Here is a 21,721-nt window from a genome sequence, read left to right on the forward strand (position 1 = left end):
AATATAATAAATCTATAAATAAGTTAAATTATATATTACCTATAAACTTTAACATCTGTCTTTCCTATCGTTGCTAATATTCCAACTTCAGACGGTCCAATACAGCTTCCTTTTCTTAGAACTATATCACCTTCCTTGATATCTGAACCAATTGGTCTGAAAGACGAATCAAGTTGAAGTTCATATTAATTATTGAAAACAAACAGCAGTTAGTACATGAGTCTAGGCTTTGTAGAGTGGAATTACTTTAGACCAAGTTTAGATTAAATACAAAATCAAATCGGAAACTATAATATGATATTCAAAGGCTTCCCAGGCCTTTTATATCTCTTGACCAGGGTTGCCACCGTAGGTAGGATTTTACTAGATCTAGTAAAAAAAAAAATCTAGTAAATTTTGAGGATACAGTAAATTTCCCGAAATCTAGTAAAAAGTCATGATTTGTAGTAAACAAAACTTTTGTTATTTTTCATGAATTCAGGGGAAAAAATTAGGGTCCATTCATTACAAAATCTGATTTCGATTACGTTAGATATTATGGCTACTATTGCTCTTAGTCTTGCGATTTCGCGTTAACCCTAGCGCTTAAAAATCTCTACTTTTCTCTCGACTTCTTCTTGATACTCGTTTTTAAAGGCAAACTATTTAAAATCAGGACTGTTAAGCTTGCTTAATTTGTTTTCAGAAATAGATCCCAGACTCTCGTAGTCAATACTGCCCTTGTTAGTTAGCCTTGTCCCTTTTTAAAGACGCTGCTGGAAACGAACTATTTTCTTACCTTCCCAAGTTCTTCCTTACTCTCAGTTGCCTGGCCCATTCAAGTGCTGGAGCAGAGAGACAGTTCTTGATTTTGTCGGTCATCAAAACTAAAAACCGGAATATGCTAAATGTCTCGAGTGTTTCGTCCTGATGGAAACGAAGCAACTTGTTCTCGGGTCGCCAAGTGGAGAACATGACTGGGTGATCCCCAGCGATTTGACTCGGGCTATCAAGAAATGGAGACAAGTAGATCCCTTCAGTCAGAATTCGACACTAGTGGTTACTTTAAATTTGGATGTGGCCCAGGACGACTAAAGCCTCTTAAGTGCGACTTTTTTTTAAATTGCGACTACATATTCTTCTTCTTATTTTTCAATTTGCATTATTTGCGTGACCTGAAGACTATTGACACAATGTTATTTTTTTTATTAATTAATTATTGTATGTTATATAAGTTTTCTTTTTCTTGGCAGCCCTAGTCCAATTTGAGGTGCACTTTTTAATTTACATATTTTTACAACTAAACCGGTAGCCGATTTTGTCATTTCCGTTTTGAAGTGACATATTGGTTTTTTGATTCCCTTGAATACGAACGAGAGAGAATCCAGAAAAAATCAGTTAAAAAAAAATCCTAAATTAATTGCTTTACAATTTGCCAGACATCTTTGTAAGCAGCTTATACCTTATTTAAAGACCAGCCCTATTAGTGTTTTAAAAGTGGCAAATTTGCTCTTAAAAATTCAAAATTGAAGGGTATAGATTTCAAACCCAAAAACGGAAACTGGGGACAAATTTCAAAAGCCGCCACTTTCAAACACACCTCAGATTCTAAGCACTCCATGGCCTGAATTGCTTCGCGAATATGAGTTGTAGCTGTTTTTCTTTGTTGATTATTTTTTAATTTTTCAATATATCTGAATTTTATGAGCTGAAACCATTGATAAATTTAAAGCCGGGCTTCACCAGCAGGATTTCCATAATCCAAGAATCCAGACTCTTCTTTGACGTCTTGGATACACTGCATTTGAATTATGAAGCCTATTCAGTAGTACATCCAAATAATAAAAACAAATATTTGAACTTGTTGGTTTCCAGGATTTTCAATCATAATATGAAAACGAAAGAAAAGAGGAACAGAGTAAAAAAAGAAGAAAAAAGATTGTGTAAATCCAATTGATTATCATCCTATAGTAAAAATCGATAGTTGAAGATTCGCGTGCGGCGGTAGCCGCACGCAAAAAACTTTTTTTTTTAGCATTCAGTAAAAACACATGCGATTTAGAAAATTCTTCCTCTCAGATTTAGTAAATTCTTCCAGGCCAGGGTGGCAAACCTGCTCTTGACCTAAATAAATGCATAAAAGCAATACGGTTCCCTTTCACCAGCTTTTTAGTGTTCATATATTTGTTTGAAATGCATGTATTTACTACTAAATTAGGTTTAGAAAGAAATAAAAGAAAAAAAACAGTACGGGAAAAAGTTTCCACGGATATGGTTATTAATATACTTTAGGCGTGAAGAAATCGTTTCTAAGAGCCCAGCTTTTACAGTCTCGGAAGAATATATCCAGACCCCATTATAAATGAGGGAACAGATACGGTTTTCTGGATGTTTTGACATCGAAAATTTTTAGAGCCAACCGTTTAGCAAAAATGAAACGTATTGAAGATATGAGAAATGAAATTATCAAGTATTTTGCAGTAGGTTGCATCAAGACACGGCTAATTGTAGATAGAAAGAGAAAAGCCAAGACAGATAGTCCAAGTAATTGAGAGGCAAATGTTTAAATGGCTCCGGCACGGGTAAATGGCGGGAGTAAGTATGAGTCCTTATTGGACACATACTTGTTTGTTAGTTTTTGGAAAGGCACGCCTGCCTTGAGTCTCAGGCATGTTGATCAAGAATTTAAAATTGACATAGGACCGTTAGATTGCCTGGCATAAGGGGCAAACAAGGCACGCCCGCCTATGGTCTTAAGAAGGTTGACCAAGAATTTAGAATTGACATAGGACCATTAATTTGCTTGAAATAAGAGGCAAACAATCTAAACTCGCACAAATATTTCGCCAAGTTTTATTCATACATGAACTTAAAATCGGAAGAAAATGACTGAACGAATAAAGATCATGTCTCTTTCATTGTGTTTGAGGGGTTATATACGTATTTGTTGATCCAAGTAAAAAGGGTTACATAAAATGTTGTACTTCCTTTTCCCACCTCTCACCAGCCCCCGTGAGATTTATTATTCCTTATACCAGAAAAAGCAAGAACCTTATACCAGAAAAAGCAACAGAAATTAAAATTTATGTTTGTTTTGGGTTTCATTTATTTACTGATATTGATTTGTGGTAGTTGTATGCTTGATAAACTATTTGATTCCATTTTTTCTTCATTTTTGGTTTAATGGAGTTCTTTACTTAAAAAAAAAAAACTTATTTTGTGTAAAAGTTTTTTTTAATTAATATGAAGAAAAAACAGGGAAAAACAACACGAAAGATGGATCATAACAAAAAACCGGATAAACAACAGAGAAATGAAAAAAGAAGGAACAAAGTAGATAAATAATGAATTGTGGCCAACCTAGCTGTTATTCCTTTGCCCTCCCAGAACACACACAAAGAAACAATGCACACTTTACAAACAATTTAATTTAAATGATTTAAAATATTTAAATATTTAAAATATTAAAAATTTTAGCATATTAAGAAATTAAATATTAAGATATTAAATATTTAAAATATTAAGAAAAATTAAATGGTTCGATCCTTTGAATACTTTTAAAATGGAATTTTCTCGTTTACCTTGCCTCATTTTAGTCAGACAACCGCAAACCTCTTTTGAGGTTTCTTATTATTTTTGAGACACTTCTTAAGCATAAGAAATTACAGTTAACTAGTATATACATCTTGATTAGATGTTCCAAAACTTTTCGGTGAGTAGAGAACCCCTGTCGAGAATTCATTTCGATCCAAGAACTATTCAAAGAAACCCTTCCCCAGCTTTCCAAAAACTGAACATTATTACATCTTGTTGTTTAAAATGTAATCTAAATGACAAAATGATCATAAATTACATATATGTAATTATATTGAATTGGATTTATTTATGACCCGTTGTAAACACAATAACAAAGTATAAGAAAAGTAAAAAAGACAAGAAAAAGACGAAAAATAACAAATAAAACAAAATTAAAAGTCATAAAACAAGCACACAAGCACAATAATTACAAACAAGAATAGGAAAAAAAAAAAGAAGAAAAAACGTGACACATTTATTGTTTTAAAGGGGAACACCATGGGTGTCCATTGATTCCGTTATTGTAAGTTTCAATGCATCTGCCGATGGTAGCATTAGGGTCTAAATACCATATCTTCTATTGGTCCAAGAATTACTTGCCCAAAGGGGGAGACGGAGAAGATATTTAGCATACCGGTCGGAGCTACTTTAGTTCCATTGCCGAAAAGTTACGCCAAAAAGGTGTAAGGTAAAAAAATTTGGAAGCGCATATGAGTTATACAATTTAGCTAGTGGTTGGCGTTTAAAACGAAGTTTATTAGATACTATGCTGCCGCAGGTACTAGATGTCCGGCACTGGAAATGACGAGTGAGGAGCTTTAAGGGAGCTTAAGGTCTAGTTGCTTTAAGGGAGTCACCGATTGGGAAGCCAAGATATTTCATTTCTGATTTATGAGCAACCGATACTCCATCAAGATCAACTTTAAATCCTTCGGGAACTGGACCACAGTTGAAAAGTACCACTTCTGATCTTTCCCTGTTAAACTTAGGATTTATCTTTGAATAATCGCAATTCACAATCGAAAAGTTTTTATCAAACGCCATTACCGCTTGGCTGGGGTTTAAGACATCGCCCGCATAAGCCATAAGAGATACATCTATCTCTTGGGAAATCGCTTGGGACTGTGCGTCCAGAACACAATTATTAAACGCGATTGGGGATGTGAGGGCACCTTGCCTTACTCCATGGCGATTAGGTATCACTATATCTGTAATCATTCTGTCTGGCAGATTAACTATGACAGTTAAATGAGCATTCATATTATACAAAGTACGATGCGCGTGAATCATCGAATCAAAAGCACGATTGACATCATGGCTCCCTAGAACAAGTGGCTCTCCCGAATTATCAGCATCAATCAAAACTGACGACAGTGCCGTCAGTCGATTAGCGCACCCTATTCCTTTCCGGAACCCATATTGATATTGGGGCATATAACATTTATCAATCCACTCAGGCACTATCAACTTCTCAAAAATTTTACAGAAAGTCGTAGTTATCGTTAATGGCCAGTGTGGTGAACATTCATTTAAGGGTTTATTCTCTTCAAGGACAGGAGTAAGACGGCCAGCATTATGAAAACTACGTATACAATAATTCAGTATGCATGAGTTTATGTGATATTAATACCTAGAGCACAAAAAAATACATGCAGAAAATTTGCAAAGAATGGAACATAAAAAAAGGGGAAAAACTTTCAAAAGAAAAGAAAAAAGAGGAACAAAGTAGAAAAATAAGGAAATGTGACGAATCTGACAGTTATTCTTTAGCCCTCCTGAAACACAACCCAAAAAGAATTCAAACTTTACTGGCAACTCAATTTAATTTATTTGGAACACTTATTCCTTGATGTAGGGTAAAATGATTAACTGTCCTGACTCTGTGACAATTGGTGCTATGGCCTTTTTTGTGCCTCATTTCAATCAGAGACAATTTTTGACAGGTTTTAGATAATTTTTTTAACCACTTTTTAATCATTACGAACTATATCAGAGACTCCCAAATTTTTAGCCAGTGGAGACCACTTATATTTTGTGGTGAAATATAGACATGAGTGACAAAACGTACAAAAATTCCACACCTTATTTCCGCTCCAGCATGAGGACTTTTTAAGATTTCAATCACGTGCTCCGTTTTGCCATCCTCTGAACATTCTAAGACATTAGTATATTCTACCATAACTACAGCATCAGCACCTGAGGGTAACGGAGCACCAGTGTTGATTCGCATACACCATCCAGGCTGCACTTTCTGAAGTTCAGGCTTGAGAGAAATATCTAATTAATAACATGTATGCTTTTATGGATCTTAACATGGATTATGGATTAATAGACCGAAATTCGAATTCGGAAATTCTGGGGAGGGGGTATAGAGTGAAGCTTTTAATGAAATAGAGAGGAGGAGGAGTATTCGTAATTGCGTTGGCCTCAAGCGGCTTGGTGGAGCAGTGAGTTATTAGTAGTATTAGTGGTAATAGCAGTAATATCATTTCTTTTGCTATCATTTCTCATTAACATGAAACTCGAGCCAATGTAGGGAGAATTAAATTGAACACATGGCCATATAACAAGACCGGAGGAACAACAACTGGCTTATTGATTTTATTTTCATGGTAAGTTCAGTCATGGAATTACATTAAAGTGGTTGCGTTTGTAACTATTATATATTTGAAATCAGAATAGAATAAAACAAATGAAAAATGTGAAGCAATAAATAATATTTGAAAATATGGTTTTCAGAATTTCGGTTTGTTTCGGATTTTTGGCTACTATTGACGAGGATTACTTTTATGCAAATGCATAATAGTAGGAAAATTGGCAAGACTAGAAAAACGACATTTATTTATTCTATTTTAAGTGTAAATTCAGAGATGTTGGTAAAATCGTCTCTTATCCTACAGTGACGGTCACGGAATAGTGTATATTTTTCAGGTTTGAAATTATAAAAGATTTGGAATTTGGTATCTACAAGACAATGTACTGATTGCCAATAGCCTAATGTTTTAAATGAAAACGCGTTAGCTCGATTTAAAAAAAAGATAGAGGCGATTCATCGCTGTAACGTTTAAAGACTATATTCGACATTTTCATTCCTTTGAGATGATTGAAAAAAAATCGTTTGCTAAGCTGTTCTCAAAGGGAAGATCTGCAGGGCAATGTATGTTCAATCAGACTTTGATCCTCTTGATCTTCATTGCTTGTTGACTCCCCAATGGAGAAAAACTTGAGTTAGTTTTGAGTAAATATCTCACAAGTGAGAAAATGTTAAATATGACCTTTAGCTAAGGCAGCAATTGCCAATTGTTTACCATTGAAAGGGTGGAATGAACATGTAAAACAACCAACAGTTACCAGGACATTTCATCATTTTATTTTACTATTTGTTTTTTCTTTTTTTAATATATTTATATTTCATTTACTATTATTTATATTTATAATTATATACATTATAATTTATGTTCTATATTATATTGAATTGCACTTATATATACTATATTACAACTGCATTTATATTATTTAATTTATTTATTTTACTTATTATCCTATTTTATTTAATTATTGTCCGACAGAAGTCGGACAGAAGCTAAAACAGCCATACATATTCAGTACGAGGGGATTTTCTACCAGCTTCTGATCTATTCTTTCTAGATCAGCGCTCATTTTGAGCATCTTTTTTACTGTAACTTATTTAAGTTCGGGAGTTTGAATCAATGAAACTGAATACTTTCACTTCTAGATATGTGAAAACACTTACAGAGTTTCAATTTCATTGAATTTTACTTATTATACTGCTTGATAGCTTGGAAAGCGTCCATGCTTACAATTTAAAATATTTGCCAAGAAAGCGCTACCTCTTCTCTAAAAACGCCACCTTATTGTTTACACGTGTACACACTTAAATGGTAAGAGAAAACAGTGCATCTTTCCAGCCTTTTATCGAATAAAATGTTTCATTTGCAAATTAAATAATAAAGAAATGACCCTCCCTGGTCTGCTAGTTACAATTTTTTTCTGTTGCAATCAGACGACTCACCTTCGATCCACAGATGGAGGCTTCAGATATCACACGGCGCTTCCCTATGCCATCCGCTGCTATTACAGCGTAGCCATCTTTCACTGACGCAGGAAAAGGGGGTAAAGGATCACTGGCATAAACATCTTCCGCCAGAACTTGTCCCAAAGCGAATCTTGAAATAATATTAAATATTTATCTCTACCATTCTAAAAACAGACAATAAAAGCGATAAATTATGTAATTGTTTTACTTGGTGTGACGAAAATTTTATAAAAGTTTCAGGCCACGATTATTACAAATAGCACAGATTGTTGATTTTAAAATCTGATAATTTCGCTTTATTTTGAGCCGAAGATAAATGAGCCACTTTTACAAAAAGGGTACAATAGGTATCAGCACGCCCTTTTCTTCTAACTAGCCCCTTTTTGAATAATAACTTAGCCCTGACTACCTCATACCCAATAAAATAGTTAGAAAATAAACGAATCTACCTTCTCCTCAAGTAGGTGTTTAACAATTTTTTTTTTTTTTTCATTTAAGAAGTGTATTAGAAACATTAGGAGCAAGTTATGCTCATCCGAAATTCGGTAAGTGTGAGCAAAAGACATGCGCAAGCCAAAGTAGCCTTGTCTCTTATTTGTATGCCATTCAAATTATGTTTCAAAGTTGGCGAGTTAAGGAAAATCAGAGGTAAGATTCAAGTGCAAATGTGACTAGCTTGGACCGATCCTTACCTTTCATCACATCCCAAATAGAGTCCTATGATCCTCTCCCTTTTCTCTAAGGATAGGCTCTGTGTATCTTCACTATTTTTATTAGGGAAATAATAGCTTTTTAAAATCTTATTATATTATAATTTATGATCAGATTGTAAAACCTAAATGTTCTAATTGCTTTCTTCTTTTTTATACGTACAATTACTTTTAATAAATATATCTGTCTTTCTATTAACAGATTTAGCAAGATGCTAGCTAGTCTAGATGTGTCTGCTAATCAGCAGTCTTTCTATTAACAGATTTAGCAAGTTGCCAGCTAGTCTAGATGAGTCTGCTAGTCAGCAGACTCATCTCTGATCGAGACCCTTGGTGCATTTTGCACAAACTATTACTACTGACTCAAGTTTTCTCTAAGTCATCTAGACTAGTCTAATCTAGCTGAGTTTACTAGCTGGCAGACTCATCTTTGGTCAAGGCCCTTGGCGGACGTTGCACAAATCAGTTTTAACGACTCAAGTTTCCTGAGTAGTGATTGGAATAGATGTCTGAGTTTTCTTTCCCAGTATGGTTGAGCAGCGACATCACTACCGCACCAAAAGCTTATGACCAAAATTGAAGCATGCAATTGACATTCCTCTCTTATCATTTCTTTGAATGGCAATATTCGTGGCACGAACTAGATAATATAAGATATTTATTTCAAAAAATGACTATCACAAGCCCCGAAGGGCCGAATTCGCATTTCGGGGTCATATAATAAAAAACGACATAGAAATAGCACAACAACTAAAAAACTGGCTAAACAATGCCAAAAACAAAAATATCAGAAAGGCAAAGCCATTCATTAGTCTAAAAAACAAAAAGTGTCAAATGTAAGAAAGTTAAAAAGGCACAAATTAAAACAAAACCAAAAAAAAAATTGAGATAAAAATAATGTTAAAAAGATTCAAAAGAGAGTATATAAAAAGGGGAGGGAATGGAAGAGCCAAACGGACACCAGCATGGGTATCACCAGTAAAAAAAAAAAAAAAAAAAAAAAAAAAAATAGTGGTTTATTTGATCAGTAATGAAGGGGAAAAAAGGTTTTTTCATATCTGTAGGTTAAACAACGGATGGGGGACAAGATAGGGATGGGTTCAGATACAGTACGTGGCAGGCGATGTCTGGATAGGGAGTGTCTTTTGGGGAAAATGTTTTCCGTGCGAGGGTTTATTATTGCATTTTTTGCAAAACGGAGGCACAGCGTTCCTCTCTTGTGCCCAAGAGTTTCCAGCTTGGCCTTTTTTAGAAGGAGTGAATATGGTACCAAAGTTTCTTTAAAAATTATTCTTAGGGCTCTTTTTTGAATAGATTCAATTTTATCTGATTCATCACGGGAGATGCCAGGATGCCAAACTGGACAAGCATATTCAAGATGGGGGCGGACAAAGGAAGTATAAATCCCTAAAGAATGGGATGGGGGGATGTTAAATTTATTCAAGAGCTGAAGGAGAGACATGGACGCATTAGCTCTACGGACAATATCTTTCACGTGGATATCCCACTTTAAATTAGAGGAAATTGTAACCCCAAGTAATTTAAAGGAAGACACAGAAATATCTGGGGGGATAGGGTCAAGGAAGGCGGGAATAGATTTCAAGAACCTGACTTCTGTTTGCAAGCCACTAGTCTTGGCAATGAGATAATTATCAGCTGTATGGTTGGTCTTCACATACAATAAAGGACAGTTTTCCCTACCATAGACTCATAGTGCGATTTCTTTATATTTATCCATGGCAAAGGTGGTGGTCAACCTCAAAAGGGTCAAAATTTAGTGCTTTTCAGTACCTTCAGCTCTAGTGTGCGATCCATACCACGACCAAGCTCAGAAAGTAGGCCGGTTGTTCCTTTGTGACTGATCAGAGTCAACCACATAATTCCAGAGCAGTGGTGCTAACTCACAGAAATGAGGGGGGACAGTGATTTTTTTTCGATTTCTTTTAAATGAAGATGCAAAAAAGCATTTTTCAAAATCAAGGGGCTGCATTTTTTTTCAGAGAAAATACAAAAAAAGGCATTTCTCAAAATTTTTGGAGACAATTGCCCCCCCCCCACCCCCCGATTTTTCCCTTGTTCTAGAGAGAAATTAGTTTACACCTAGCATGTTTTAGGAAGCATACAGTATTATTATAACTATTATTTATAATTTTTGTCAAACTTCATTCTTGCGCAAACTCACGAAAATGAGGGGTGGGAGGGTGGGGGGGGGTAATGATTTGTTTTGTTTTTTTAGTGACGATACAAAGAATACATATTACAAAATCCAAGAGGTATATTTTTTTTTTTTAATGGAACTACCAGAAAAGTATTACTCGAATGCTGGGAGGCAATTGCTCCCGTGCCCCTCTCCCTATTGACATCCTTGTTCCAGAGAGAAATAAGTTCAAATATCACACATCTTAGGAAGCATACAACAATGATTCTGTACTTATGGTTTTCATTCTCAAGATTAACATATTATCATCAATTATAATTCTTTTACCAGCCTTCATTCTTACTCTCTTATTAAAGAAAGAAAAAAAATAAATAAATAAAAGGTCTTACTGAAGAGGTTTTACTTCATCACCCAGGCTTTGACAATGCTCAAGAACCTTTCCCTGTGCCTCTTCAACTGCGATCATAGGATAAGGAGATTCCCTATGACGCCTTGCAACCAATTCCGGATCAAGCTCCACCTAAAAGGCATAACAATATAGTAAGAACTTATTTATAACCCACTATAAAGACAAAAGTGGAGAAACACTAATAAAACAAAAACATAGAAAACAAATAAACATTTTCAAAAAAACTAGTTAGTTTAATGACCTAATCTTTTTGTTTTTATTGCTTTGCATTTTTCTAATTTATGAAAAAAACTGTCACCACTGTGATTGTGATACCATTCTGGCAGTTGAACCCCCTGTGGTCAGCTACCGCAGTGAGGTTGGTAATATTGCATGCAGAAACTGAGCATGGTAGGTCCCGGAAGACATTAATTCCAAACCCTTTTGAGAGTTCCCATGATCTACTCCAAAAATATCAAATGAAGATAGTTCTTTTCTGTTGTATGGGCCTAAGCAGCGGGAATATGTCCAATTAATTAGGCTAAAGACACATTGTCATAACCAAAGTACTTTTTCTGAGAATGAGTTTCAAACTATAAAATGTTCTCTCCTCGTGGGCTTATATCAATTTTTCACATCTACAAAGACGGATTTACTTTATCAAAGAAAAGGAAGATTATTCAAGGGTTGGAACATATTACTACGCTGTCTCTGGCTCTAAGCCTTTTTACCTCGTCTATAATATTCGGCTCTACGCTATAGCTATTACACAATTTTTCTTTTAAAAACTATCTGAAAAAAAAACCGTTTATATATATATCAAGGCCGTACCCACGATTTTTTTTTCGGAGGGGGTTTTACTCAGTTTTTTTTTTTTTTTGAGGGGGGGGGGTCAAAAAAAAAACTCAAAAAACGCATACAAAATGTGTTTATATCCATGTTTGTTACGTTTTTAAGAGTCAGACAAACATTTCGGGGAGGGGGGGGCAAACCCCCTAAACCCCCCTGGATACGGTCTTGATATATATATTGTATATATATATATATATATATATATGTATATGTGTGTGTGATATATATATATATATATATATATATATATATATATATATATATATATATATATATATATATATATATATATATATATATATATATATATATATATATATATATATATATATATATATATATATATATATATATATATATATATATATATATATATATATATATATATATATATATATATATATATATATATATATATATACTATGGCTAGGTAAAGTTAAAGCACGACTGATGGTAGATTACTAAAGATTTCCTGTCGTCCACGAAAAGGGTGAAAAGAAGTCATCACAAAGGATTTAAAGGAAACTGGAGCATCGTGGGAGGGAGTACAGAGTAAAGCTATGAAAAGATTAGACCGGAGGAGGAGCGTTCACAGCTGCGTTAGCAGTAGGCAACTTGGTGCTGCTATGAGTTATTATGATAGTGGTAGTATATCATTCATCCAAAAAAAATGTATGGTATATTCAACAACTTAAACAACAATTTCCTTAATTATAATACTCCCCCTCCCTCTGTTGCTTTAGGATTGGATCCTGGATGCGCTACATAAAAACTCACCTTGTGCTTACAGCAAGAATATGTCGTTTCACCAGTGGTAGAAGCAGCTTTCGTTGAAGAAGGGAGGGACTGCATCGCATCATGAGTGACTTTGACTGGTTCCAGATCGTTTTTCAAAAGCTGAAGGGCATGCTTCAACGAGGGCTTTATAAAATTTAAACATTCGACGACTGCTTTGGGGCTTCCAGGAGTGTTTATAATAAGGGTGCTGCCACGAATACCACAAACTGGTCTTGAAAATATAATCATAGTAAAGAAAGTAAAAATGAAACACCAAAAAAATCTTACGCACAAAACCTAAAAATCTTATATCTACTTTTAGCTACTAAAGATTCAACCTCAAGCATACTTATAATATTTAAAAAATGAAAAATTAATAAACTGATAAGCCTACCGTTACCCCAAATATTATGTCGTGTCTTGTAAACAGTTTGCAGACTTCTTGGGAGAAAAAAAAATTATGAGTGCTATTGATAATTAGGCTTTCTTATAATAATCTATGTATTCAACAACAAAAATTCTATTTCAGTTCTACCCAAACAGAGGTTCAGCTATCATCTTACAATTAAATATCAAACAGTTCGTGGTAACGAACTGTAAGTAAGGAGCAACCCGGCTCAATGGTAACCAAAACTCTAGAAAACGGCATTTTGATACAAATAGAGACATGAAAAGAATCACATTTTAATGCTGATTTCAAATATATTAGTTTCACCAAGTTTAATCCTACCCATCAAAAGTTAGGCGCCTGAGAAAATTTGGCTGATTTTCGAAAAAAGGGGGAAAGACCCCCTAAAAAATATAGAACCTTTATGAAAATCACACCATCATATTCCGCGTATCAGAGAACCCTACTGTAGAGGTTTCAAGCTCCCATCTACAAAAATGTGGAATTTTCCATTTTTTGCCAGAAGAAAGATCACGGGTGCATGTTTATTTGTTTTTTGTTTTTTTTTTTTTTCCAGGGGTGATCGTATCGACCCAGTGGTCCTAGAATATCGTGGGAGGGTTCATTGGATTGGAAATTGGAAGTTCTAGTGCCCTTTTTAAGTTACCAAAAAAAATGGAGGGCAACTAGGCCCCCTCCCACGCTCATTTTTTTCCCAAAGTCACCTGATCAAAATTTTGAGATAGCCATTTAATTCAGCATGTTCGAAAATGTTATAATTATGTCTTTTAGGATGACTTAATCCCTCTAATTTCCCGGGGGGAGGGCTGAAAGTTATGAACTTTACCCAATGTTAACATATAGTATTGGTTATTTGGAAGTATACAGACTTTTCAGGGGAGATTTTTCCTGGTAGTGGGGGGGTGGGTCAGGGGTTATGTGGGAGGATCTTTCCACGAAGGAAGTTTTCATGGGGGAAGGGCATTGCTATGAAGGGGACGCCGGACTTCCCAGCATTATTTAAAAAGGATCATAAATTTAATATAAAAAAACAAGTATTTCAACTGCAACAGCAGCAACATCGAAACATTAAACGAACAGAAAATATTACATATATAATTGGGTTCACCCCGTAGTCAATGCCTCGCTCTTTAAGCCAAAGATTTTTTAGTACTTTCATAGGAGCTATTTATTCTAATTAACGGCCTTTGTGATTAAGCGGTCATTTCTAAAGAATTGGAACAAAATTTGAACTTTCACTTAAAGAGCAAGGTATTGACTAGGGGGCGAACCCCCTAATAAACGTATTAAAAATATATGAATATAGAAGTTCGTTACGTAAGTTAATTCGTTAGTTACGTATATTTTTTACTAATAAAAACGTTCGTAAATAAAATTAAACAAGTTTTGAGAAAGCCATTTAACTAAATAAAAGTAAATTAATATGAACATTTTGTTTTAATTATTCATGTACGGTGAGCCAAGATCAAAACCTGCATTTATTCTAAAACGTTCAAAAATTAAATAAAAAAAAACAAGTTTTTTAAACTGAAAGTGAGGAGCGACATTAAAACTTAAAACGAACATAAATTATTCCGTATATGAAAGGGACTGTCCCTTCCTCAACGCCTCGCTCTTTACGCTAAAGTTTGACTCTGTCCCACAATTTTATTTTTTTAAATAATAAAAAGCTTTAGCGTAAAGAACGAGGCGTTGAGGAGGGGACAGCCCCTTCCATATACGGAATAATTTCTGTTCGTTTTAAGTTTTAATGTCGCTCATTACTTTCAGTTTAAAAAACTTGTTTTTTTTATTTAATTTAAAACTAACGACGGAGACCACACTGCCTTTCCATCACAAACAACAAAAACAAGAAGAACAATAGGAAATTCTTTTCATAAGACAGTGAAGGTAATTAATCTTCGCTGAAAATTTTGGAAAAATTTTTTTTTGCATTTTAGTTTTATTGGTCGCATGTTGTTGTGTGTCTTTTTTCTTTTATATATTTTTGTTTTGCTGATGACGGCCCTTGGAAATAGGGCCGAAATATTCATTCAAATTATTTTCACTGTCTTACGAAAAGAATTCCCTTTGTTCTTCTTATTTTTATTGTTTGTGAACCATATATTTGCAGAATATATCTTTTCTGACAGAATTTCGATTTCATCAAACAGTTCGTGGTAACGAACTGTAAGTAAGGAGCGACCCGGCTCAATGGTTACCGAAACTCTAGAAAACGGCATTTTGATACAAATAGATACATCAAAAGAATCACATTTTAATGCTGATTTCAAATATATAAGTTTCACCAAGTTTAATCCTACCCATCAAAAGTTAAGCGCCTGAGAAAATTTGGCGGATTTTAGAAAAAAGGGGGAAAGACCCCCCTAAAATTTATAGAACCTTAATGAAAATTATACCATAATATTCCGCGTATCATATAACCCTACTGTAGTGGTTTCAAGCACCCTCCTAAAAAAATTGGTAATTTTGACTTTTTTGCCAGAAGAAATATACGGGGTGCGTGTTTATTTTTTTTTTTTTTTTTTTTTTTTTTTTTTTCCCAGGGGTGATTGTATCGAACCATTCGTCCTAGAATATCGAGGGAGGGCTCATTGGAATGGAAATTGAAAGTTCTAGTGCCCTTTTTAAGTTACCAGAAAAAATGGAGGGCAACTAGGCCCCCTCCCACGCTCATTTTTTTCCCAAAGTCACCTGATCAAAATTTTGAGATAGTCATTTTGTTCAGCATGTTCGAAAATATTATAAGTATGTCTTTTAGGATGACTTAATCCCCCTAAGTTCCCGGGGGGAGGGCTGAAAGTTATGAACTTTATCCAATGTTAACATATAGTATTGGTTATTTGGAAGCATACAGACGTTTTCAGGGGAGATTTTTCCTGGTAGTGGGGGGGGGGTCAGGGGTTATGTGTGAGGATCTTTCCATGAAGTAAGTTTTCATGGGGAAAGGGACATTGCTATGAAGGGGACGCCGGACTTCCCAGCATTATTTAAAAAAAGATCACAAATTTAATATAAAAAAACAACTATTTCAACTGCAACAGCAGCAACGTCGAAACTTTAAACGAACAGAAAATATTACATATATAATTGGGTTCACCCCGTAGTCAATGCCTCGGTCTTTAAGCCAAAGATTTTTTAGTACTTTCATAAGAGCTATTTAATCTAATTAACGGCCTTTGTGATAAAGCGGTTATTTCTAAAGAATTGGAACAAAATTTGAACTTTTTCTTAAAGAGCAAAGTATTGACTAGGGGGCGAACCCCCTAATATACATATTAAAAATATATGAATATAGAAGTTCGTTACGTAAGTTATTTCGTAAGTTACGTATATTTATTACTAATAAAAACGTTTGGAAATAAAATTAAACAAGTTTCGAGAAAGCCATTTAACTAAATAAAAGTAAATTAATATGAAAATTTTGTTTTAATTATTAATGTACGGTGAGCCAAGATCAAAACCTGCATTTATTCAAAAACGTTCAAAAATTAAATAAAAAAACAAGTTTCTTAAAAACTTGTTTTTTTTATTTAATAATTGAACAAAGTCAAAAAGCTGCATAGGCATCTACCTATATATTTCGCATCTATCTATATATTTCGCATCTACCTATATATTTCGCTAAGTCCGTAAATCTGGAGAAAACTCCTTGGTTTCTGTATATAATTACAGCAACGGTGAAAAACCAACTAACAAACAATGCTAACTCAATCGCCAGAACATGTTATTAATAAGATATTTAATGACAGAGGATCTCAGGCTCCACACGTTTTTTCCTACAAACATTGAGAATTTATAACTTTCGGGTAAAGTTGCATCTAGCTTTCATCATGCTTTATATATAGGCTACATCTATCCTTCCTGGCACAAAAGCGGGAGATGCCCGAAAGCACAAGATTTTGGCGATTTTGTTTCTGAGCCTGCCCCCTGATTTAATACCCATCTGTCTCTTTTCCATAAAAATATCAATTTCATCCCATTTCTGCTTATCCCAATATTAATTCTTAACTTTTATAAGAAACTGAAATCCCTTAAAATCCGACTTTCTTTAAACTTAGGTTAGGGGCGGGGGGGGGTTGTGCTAAAAAATTTCCCCATTTCAATTATAAATCGGATTCCACCTCGATGTCTCAATTCCTATATGACTCCCGACTCCAAGAATACTTGTGATTTTTATAGTATTAGTCAATTATAAGGCTTTGGGGGACTATATCACCTAATCAATCTGGTATCAGAAATACTTCTGATCCAACACCTAAACTGTCAAAATTAATAGAGAAAAGAATACATATAAGATAATTGGGTGTCCGAAAGTTAAAGTTCATTGTCATCAGCTGTATAACTAGGAAAAACAGAGGAAAATGACTCGACTCCTCGAAACGCCTGTATTTTTCCTCTAATTTTTTTGCTTTTTTTGAAAACTGACTTGCTTCTTGGGCTGTGCCTCTTGGCTACGTCATTTCTTGGATTTAACAGCTGTAGTTGATCAGAAATATAGATAAATTACTTGCATTTCAAGTATAAGTTAAGCAGCAGAGGGGACAAAAAAGCTCGCCCCCTCATTAGATTATGTTTTCTCGTCTTGAAACAAGAAATTCAAAAAGTCTTTCATACCAGTCATGGCTGATTCCCTGCTATCTTCTATTGGGTAGACATGACTCTAAAGATAAGACCTGTTATACATCTGTGACGGTTGCAAAAATCTTGAGAGCTTAGGAAAAACATACCAGACCCCACCCCCCCCCCTTCTTGTGCACCCCAATAAGTATTAATGTTATCCTTCGACGGTTTTGCATATTCTTTGCTTGCCTTAGAAAGTTACGTAATCCACTCAGACACCCATCATCTTATTTGTTTGATTCGACAAATCGAAAAGTCGTATTCCAATAAGGACCCTCTCAAGGAAAGGACTATAAAAATAGGAATCACTAACGTAAGCAAGGGGCTATAAATAGTCTTTTGCTTCGATTTCTTTTTCATACTTTCATATTCACTTGTGTGAAGTGTAATTGTGTTTTGAATTCAGTGATTTACTTAGTAGATCAGGGTTATATAATCACAGGAACGCAAGAGGGGGGGGGTGGACAATTGTCCCTTTGGACTTCAAAATATAAGTTTTTGATATTTTTATTAAAAAATTGGAAAAAAACTAACAAAATTGGCCCCCGTCAGGTTTTGAAAAATTCACCCACTCCTGTTCCTCTATATTTTTGTGAATTGGGAATATATTTTGTGAATATATATATATATATATATATATATATATATATATATATATATATATATATATATATATATATATATATATATATATATATATATATACACATATGAAAAGGATCCATTTGCCTATTCATTAAAAATATTTGTATAGGTCCCTCAACTTTTGAATTAAAGTTATTAAGTTTTTTGCAGTAGGTTGCATAGGTTGCATCAAGAAATGGCCAATTGTAGACAGAGAAAAGCCAAGACAGATAGTCCAAGTATTGGAGAGGCAAATATTTAAATGGCTGGGGCACGGGTAAAAGGCAGGAGTATGCATGACTCTCTTATTGGACACATACTTGTTTGTTAGTTTTTTCTGCCTAGAGTCTCAGCCATGCTAACCAAGAATTTAAAATTGACATAAGACCGTCAGATTGCCTGTAATGAGAGGCAAGCAAGACACGATTGCCTATGGTCTTAAGAAGGTTGACCAAGAATTTATAATTGACATAGGACTATAATAATAAATTTGCTTTAAGTAACAGGCGAACAATCATTTAAAGCCGTCTTTATCGTTTAAATAGTATCTATTAATTGCCTAAGCTCAGCTCAACATTCTGAAAAATATTTGAATTTTTCACAAATTTTTCAAATTTTTGGATCACTTGCCTGAGACTCTGGATGGGTGGGTGCCCCCATAAAGTTTCCTAAATTACTCTCTCAATTTATGACTTGTTCACGGATGCCCAGCGTCTGCAAGCAAACACATATGCAAGACTTTTTTGTGTAGTTGAGGGGGGCAATTTCGAAAAATACAAAACAGTATAAATATACGAGAGACATATAGAATTGTATACATTTTGAGATTTCTTGAGAACATATTCCCAACGTCTCCCTTGCGTGTATCAGATGTTAACTAAATAATGATAGAAGGTGAAAATGAATAAAATTAGGTTCATGAATAATCTCTTTCATTAGTGCCATTTATCATGAGGTTTTACAAATAAACAAAAATAAAACCTAACTCAAAGTGAGCATTTCCATGTCAGTAAAATGGCGCAAATAAAAATACAAACTTGACGATTCCTGAGTTCTGTCATAGCATCGGTTTTCTATTTACAAGGGACTGACCAACCTATACAAATACATTTACATTTGGTTTATTAATCCAGGACACATAAAAGAGAAAATGAAACTCATATATATATATATATATATATATATATATATATATATATATAGTTTAACTGAGCTTTAATAAGTAGTAATAATAAATAAAAGCAAACTAGAGATACTGGAAAAGATTTTTCAGATTTAATCGGAAATATGGATTTTTATAAGTTCGCACAACTCCAACTTTGAGTATTCCATATATTCTCATTTATTTTACTACTACTATAGAAGGTTCTTTAGGATCCAAATCGATTCAGTCAGTTTTTTAGTTTTTTATGGTTTTGGAATCAAAGCCCTTGATATCCTCTTCACATTGTACCGTACGGTCAAAATAAAATTCCCTAAGAAACAATATTAATGGCTGGGGTATTCCATACCATTATTATATTTTTATATACTCATATTTTTATAATTATATTATATATATAACTTAATTTTTTTCCAGATTTAATTTTCAGATTAAAAAGTTATTAAATTCCGGCAAGTAGTATTATAGAGTAGTATTACCACAACTAGATAGATATTTAGGGGATGAATGAAAGCCGGCATTATTTTTTATTTTGATTCCACAAATCAAATTCATTATTTTTTATTATCCCCAATTTAATGCACCCTTGAAAAGCTGCATTAAATCAGTCTTAAATACACCACCTAAAAGCTAACTCATTCAATAATGTTCGATGATATTGTATCGATAGGATTTTTAGCACTTATAAAAAACCATCTTGTTCGAATTAAACGGTCCTTTTGTTTCAGGAGTCGTTCTTAAAGAACTGGGACAAAAATTCAAGCTTTAGCGTAAACGGCGAGGGTTTAGGAAAGGGCAGTTTCCTTCATATACAGCAATTTAATAGCCAAGATACATATACAGCTTCTATCGACATCGGCCCTCTCCCTGGTCAAATATTTGAGGTCCGGTTGAGACCCTTCCCCCAACCCCGAAAGTTTGACTCTAATAAACACATGAAAATTTTTAATAAATTTTTTTTTTTTATTTAATCATAAAAACAATACCTTGATAGCATAGCCGTTTGTGTGACTTCAAGACTTCCTTTAAGCATTGCCAAAACCAACCCGGGAGCTTCCTTTTCTATTACCATCTTCGTAGCTTCTGGCGTAACATCCCTTGGAGAAAAGCCAGTTCCCCCAGACGTAACAATTAAGTCCATTTTATCATTATCGCATAACCTTTGCAGTGTTTCCTAGAAGAAATAAAGTACATGAAAGGAAGTAGCTCTGAGCTGAAAACTAGTTTTTCTTGGAAGATGTACACACCCTTTGACCTATTCAACTATATGCTTATCTGTTTCTTGCTGTTTTTCTGTGTGTTTTTTTTTAAGGACAAGGACTGTTATTTTTTTTAAGGAAAAGAGTCCCCTTTGAAAGACCCTTATAATGGACAAAAATATCTTCCAACTTTGGCTAAAAATATCATTAAGGGTTACTGCTTATGCAATACGTTCAAGAAGGTTTATAAGATGATATCGCTAAAATATTTAAGGCTTAGTAGATATTTTCACAACGATCGTCAACATGACGCGTCATTGTTCCAACAAAGATAAATTTGAAGTTAATTGAACTATTCTATACAATAGAACAAAAAAGATCTTCCAGTATGCTAAGCATGGACAACATGAAGAGGCCTGAGAGAAACAGTTACTACTAGAAGTACGTCCAGAGTACATAGTGTGGTGGACCTGGTGGGTCCCTTTAAAATTCTCTTCCGTGAACCCCTTCCCCCCTGTGTGCGAAACTGAGCAGCAAAAAAAAAATCATGACGAATAAAAATAACGAATAAAGAAGGAATTTCGGAATATTTTACAGGAAGAACGTATGGTGTAGAATATCCTATAGCATTTATTTATACATTTCTATTTATTCCAAATTAGATAACAGGCTGGGACTAAGAAGTACGAGTTATTACTTCCTGTTGACTTGGTCTGGTACCGATCTTTTCAGTGTTACCAACTGGCTGATCCTTTGTAGCAAATGATTTGAGTGATATTGCTACTAAAATTCACAAAAAAAAACTGAGAGAATGTTTTGAGAACGTACTAAACCATGACAGAAAATCAAGTATTTTGCAGCAGTGTGCATCAAGACATGGCTAATTGTAGAAAGAAAAATGCCAAGACAGATAGTCCACGTAACTGAGAGGCAAATGTTTAAATGGCTGCACATGGAAAAATACAGAAAAGAGTGGAAAAATTTGTGACACTGAATGTGAGGGAATATGTATTTTGTGAGGAAGAATTAGTGACAGTACTAAAGTATTAAAAATAATAAGGCCCTAGATGCCTACAGTGTGGCAGATGAGTTTATGGTTGTTGTGAAGTTAGAGATAAATTACTGATGATTATGAATATGATTTTTTGAAAAAATGGAAGTACCTGGCAATTTTAGGAAACTCTAACTAAACCTCTCTATAAGATA

The 21,721-nt window shown here is 34.2% G+C and overlaps 1 protein-coding gene across 2 annotated transcripts in view; it reads right to left on the reverse strand.

Moving 5' to 3' along the window:
• The window catches only part of cin (Molybdenum cofactor synthesis protein cinnamon), a 118,631-nt gene that overhangs the window by 80,466 nt on the left and 16,444 nt on the right, over positions 1 to 21,721 (reverse strand). For both annotated transcript variants that reach the window (XM_089100739.1, XM_089100738.1), the window contains exons 3-8: positions 20,303 to 20,490; positions 12,499 to 12,730; positions 10,870 to 11,000; positions 7,589 to 7,742; positions 5,637 to 5,818; positions 40 to 156 (exon numbers count right to left, since the gene is read on the reverse strand). In XM_089100739.1, the coding sequence (XP_088956865.1) occupies positions 40 to 156; positions 5,637 to 5,818; positions 7,589 to 7,742; positions 10,870 to 11,000; positions 12,499 to 12,730; positions 20,303 to 20,490 (1,004 nt within the window). The remainder of the gene's footprint in view (positions 1 to 39; positions 157 to 5,636; positions 5,819 to 7,588; positions 7,743 to 10,869; positions 11,001 to 12,498; positions 12,731 to 20,302; positions 20,491 to 21,721) is intronic.

The sequence above is a fragment of the Artemia sp. Qi Xiang Cuo genome, chromosome 14 (assembly GCF_049724085.1).
Source record: "Artemia sp. Qi Xiang Cuo chromosome 14, ASM4972408v1, whole genome shotgun sequence".
Lineage (NCBI taxonomy): Eukaryota > Metazoa > Arthropoda > Branchiopoda > Anostraca > Artemiidae > Artemia > Artemia sp. Qi Xiang Cuo.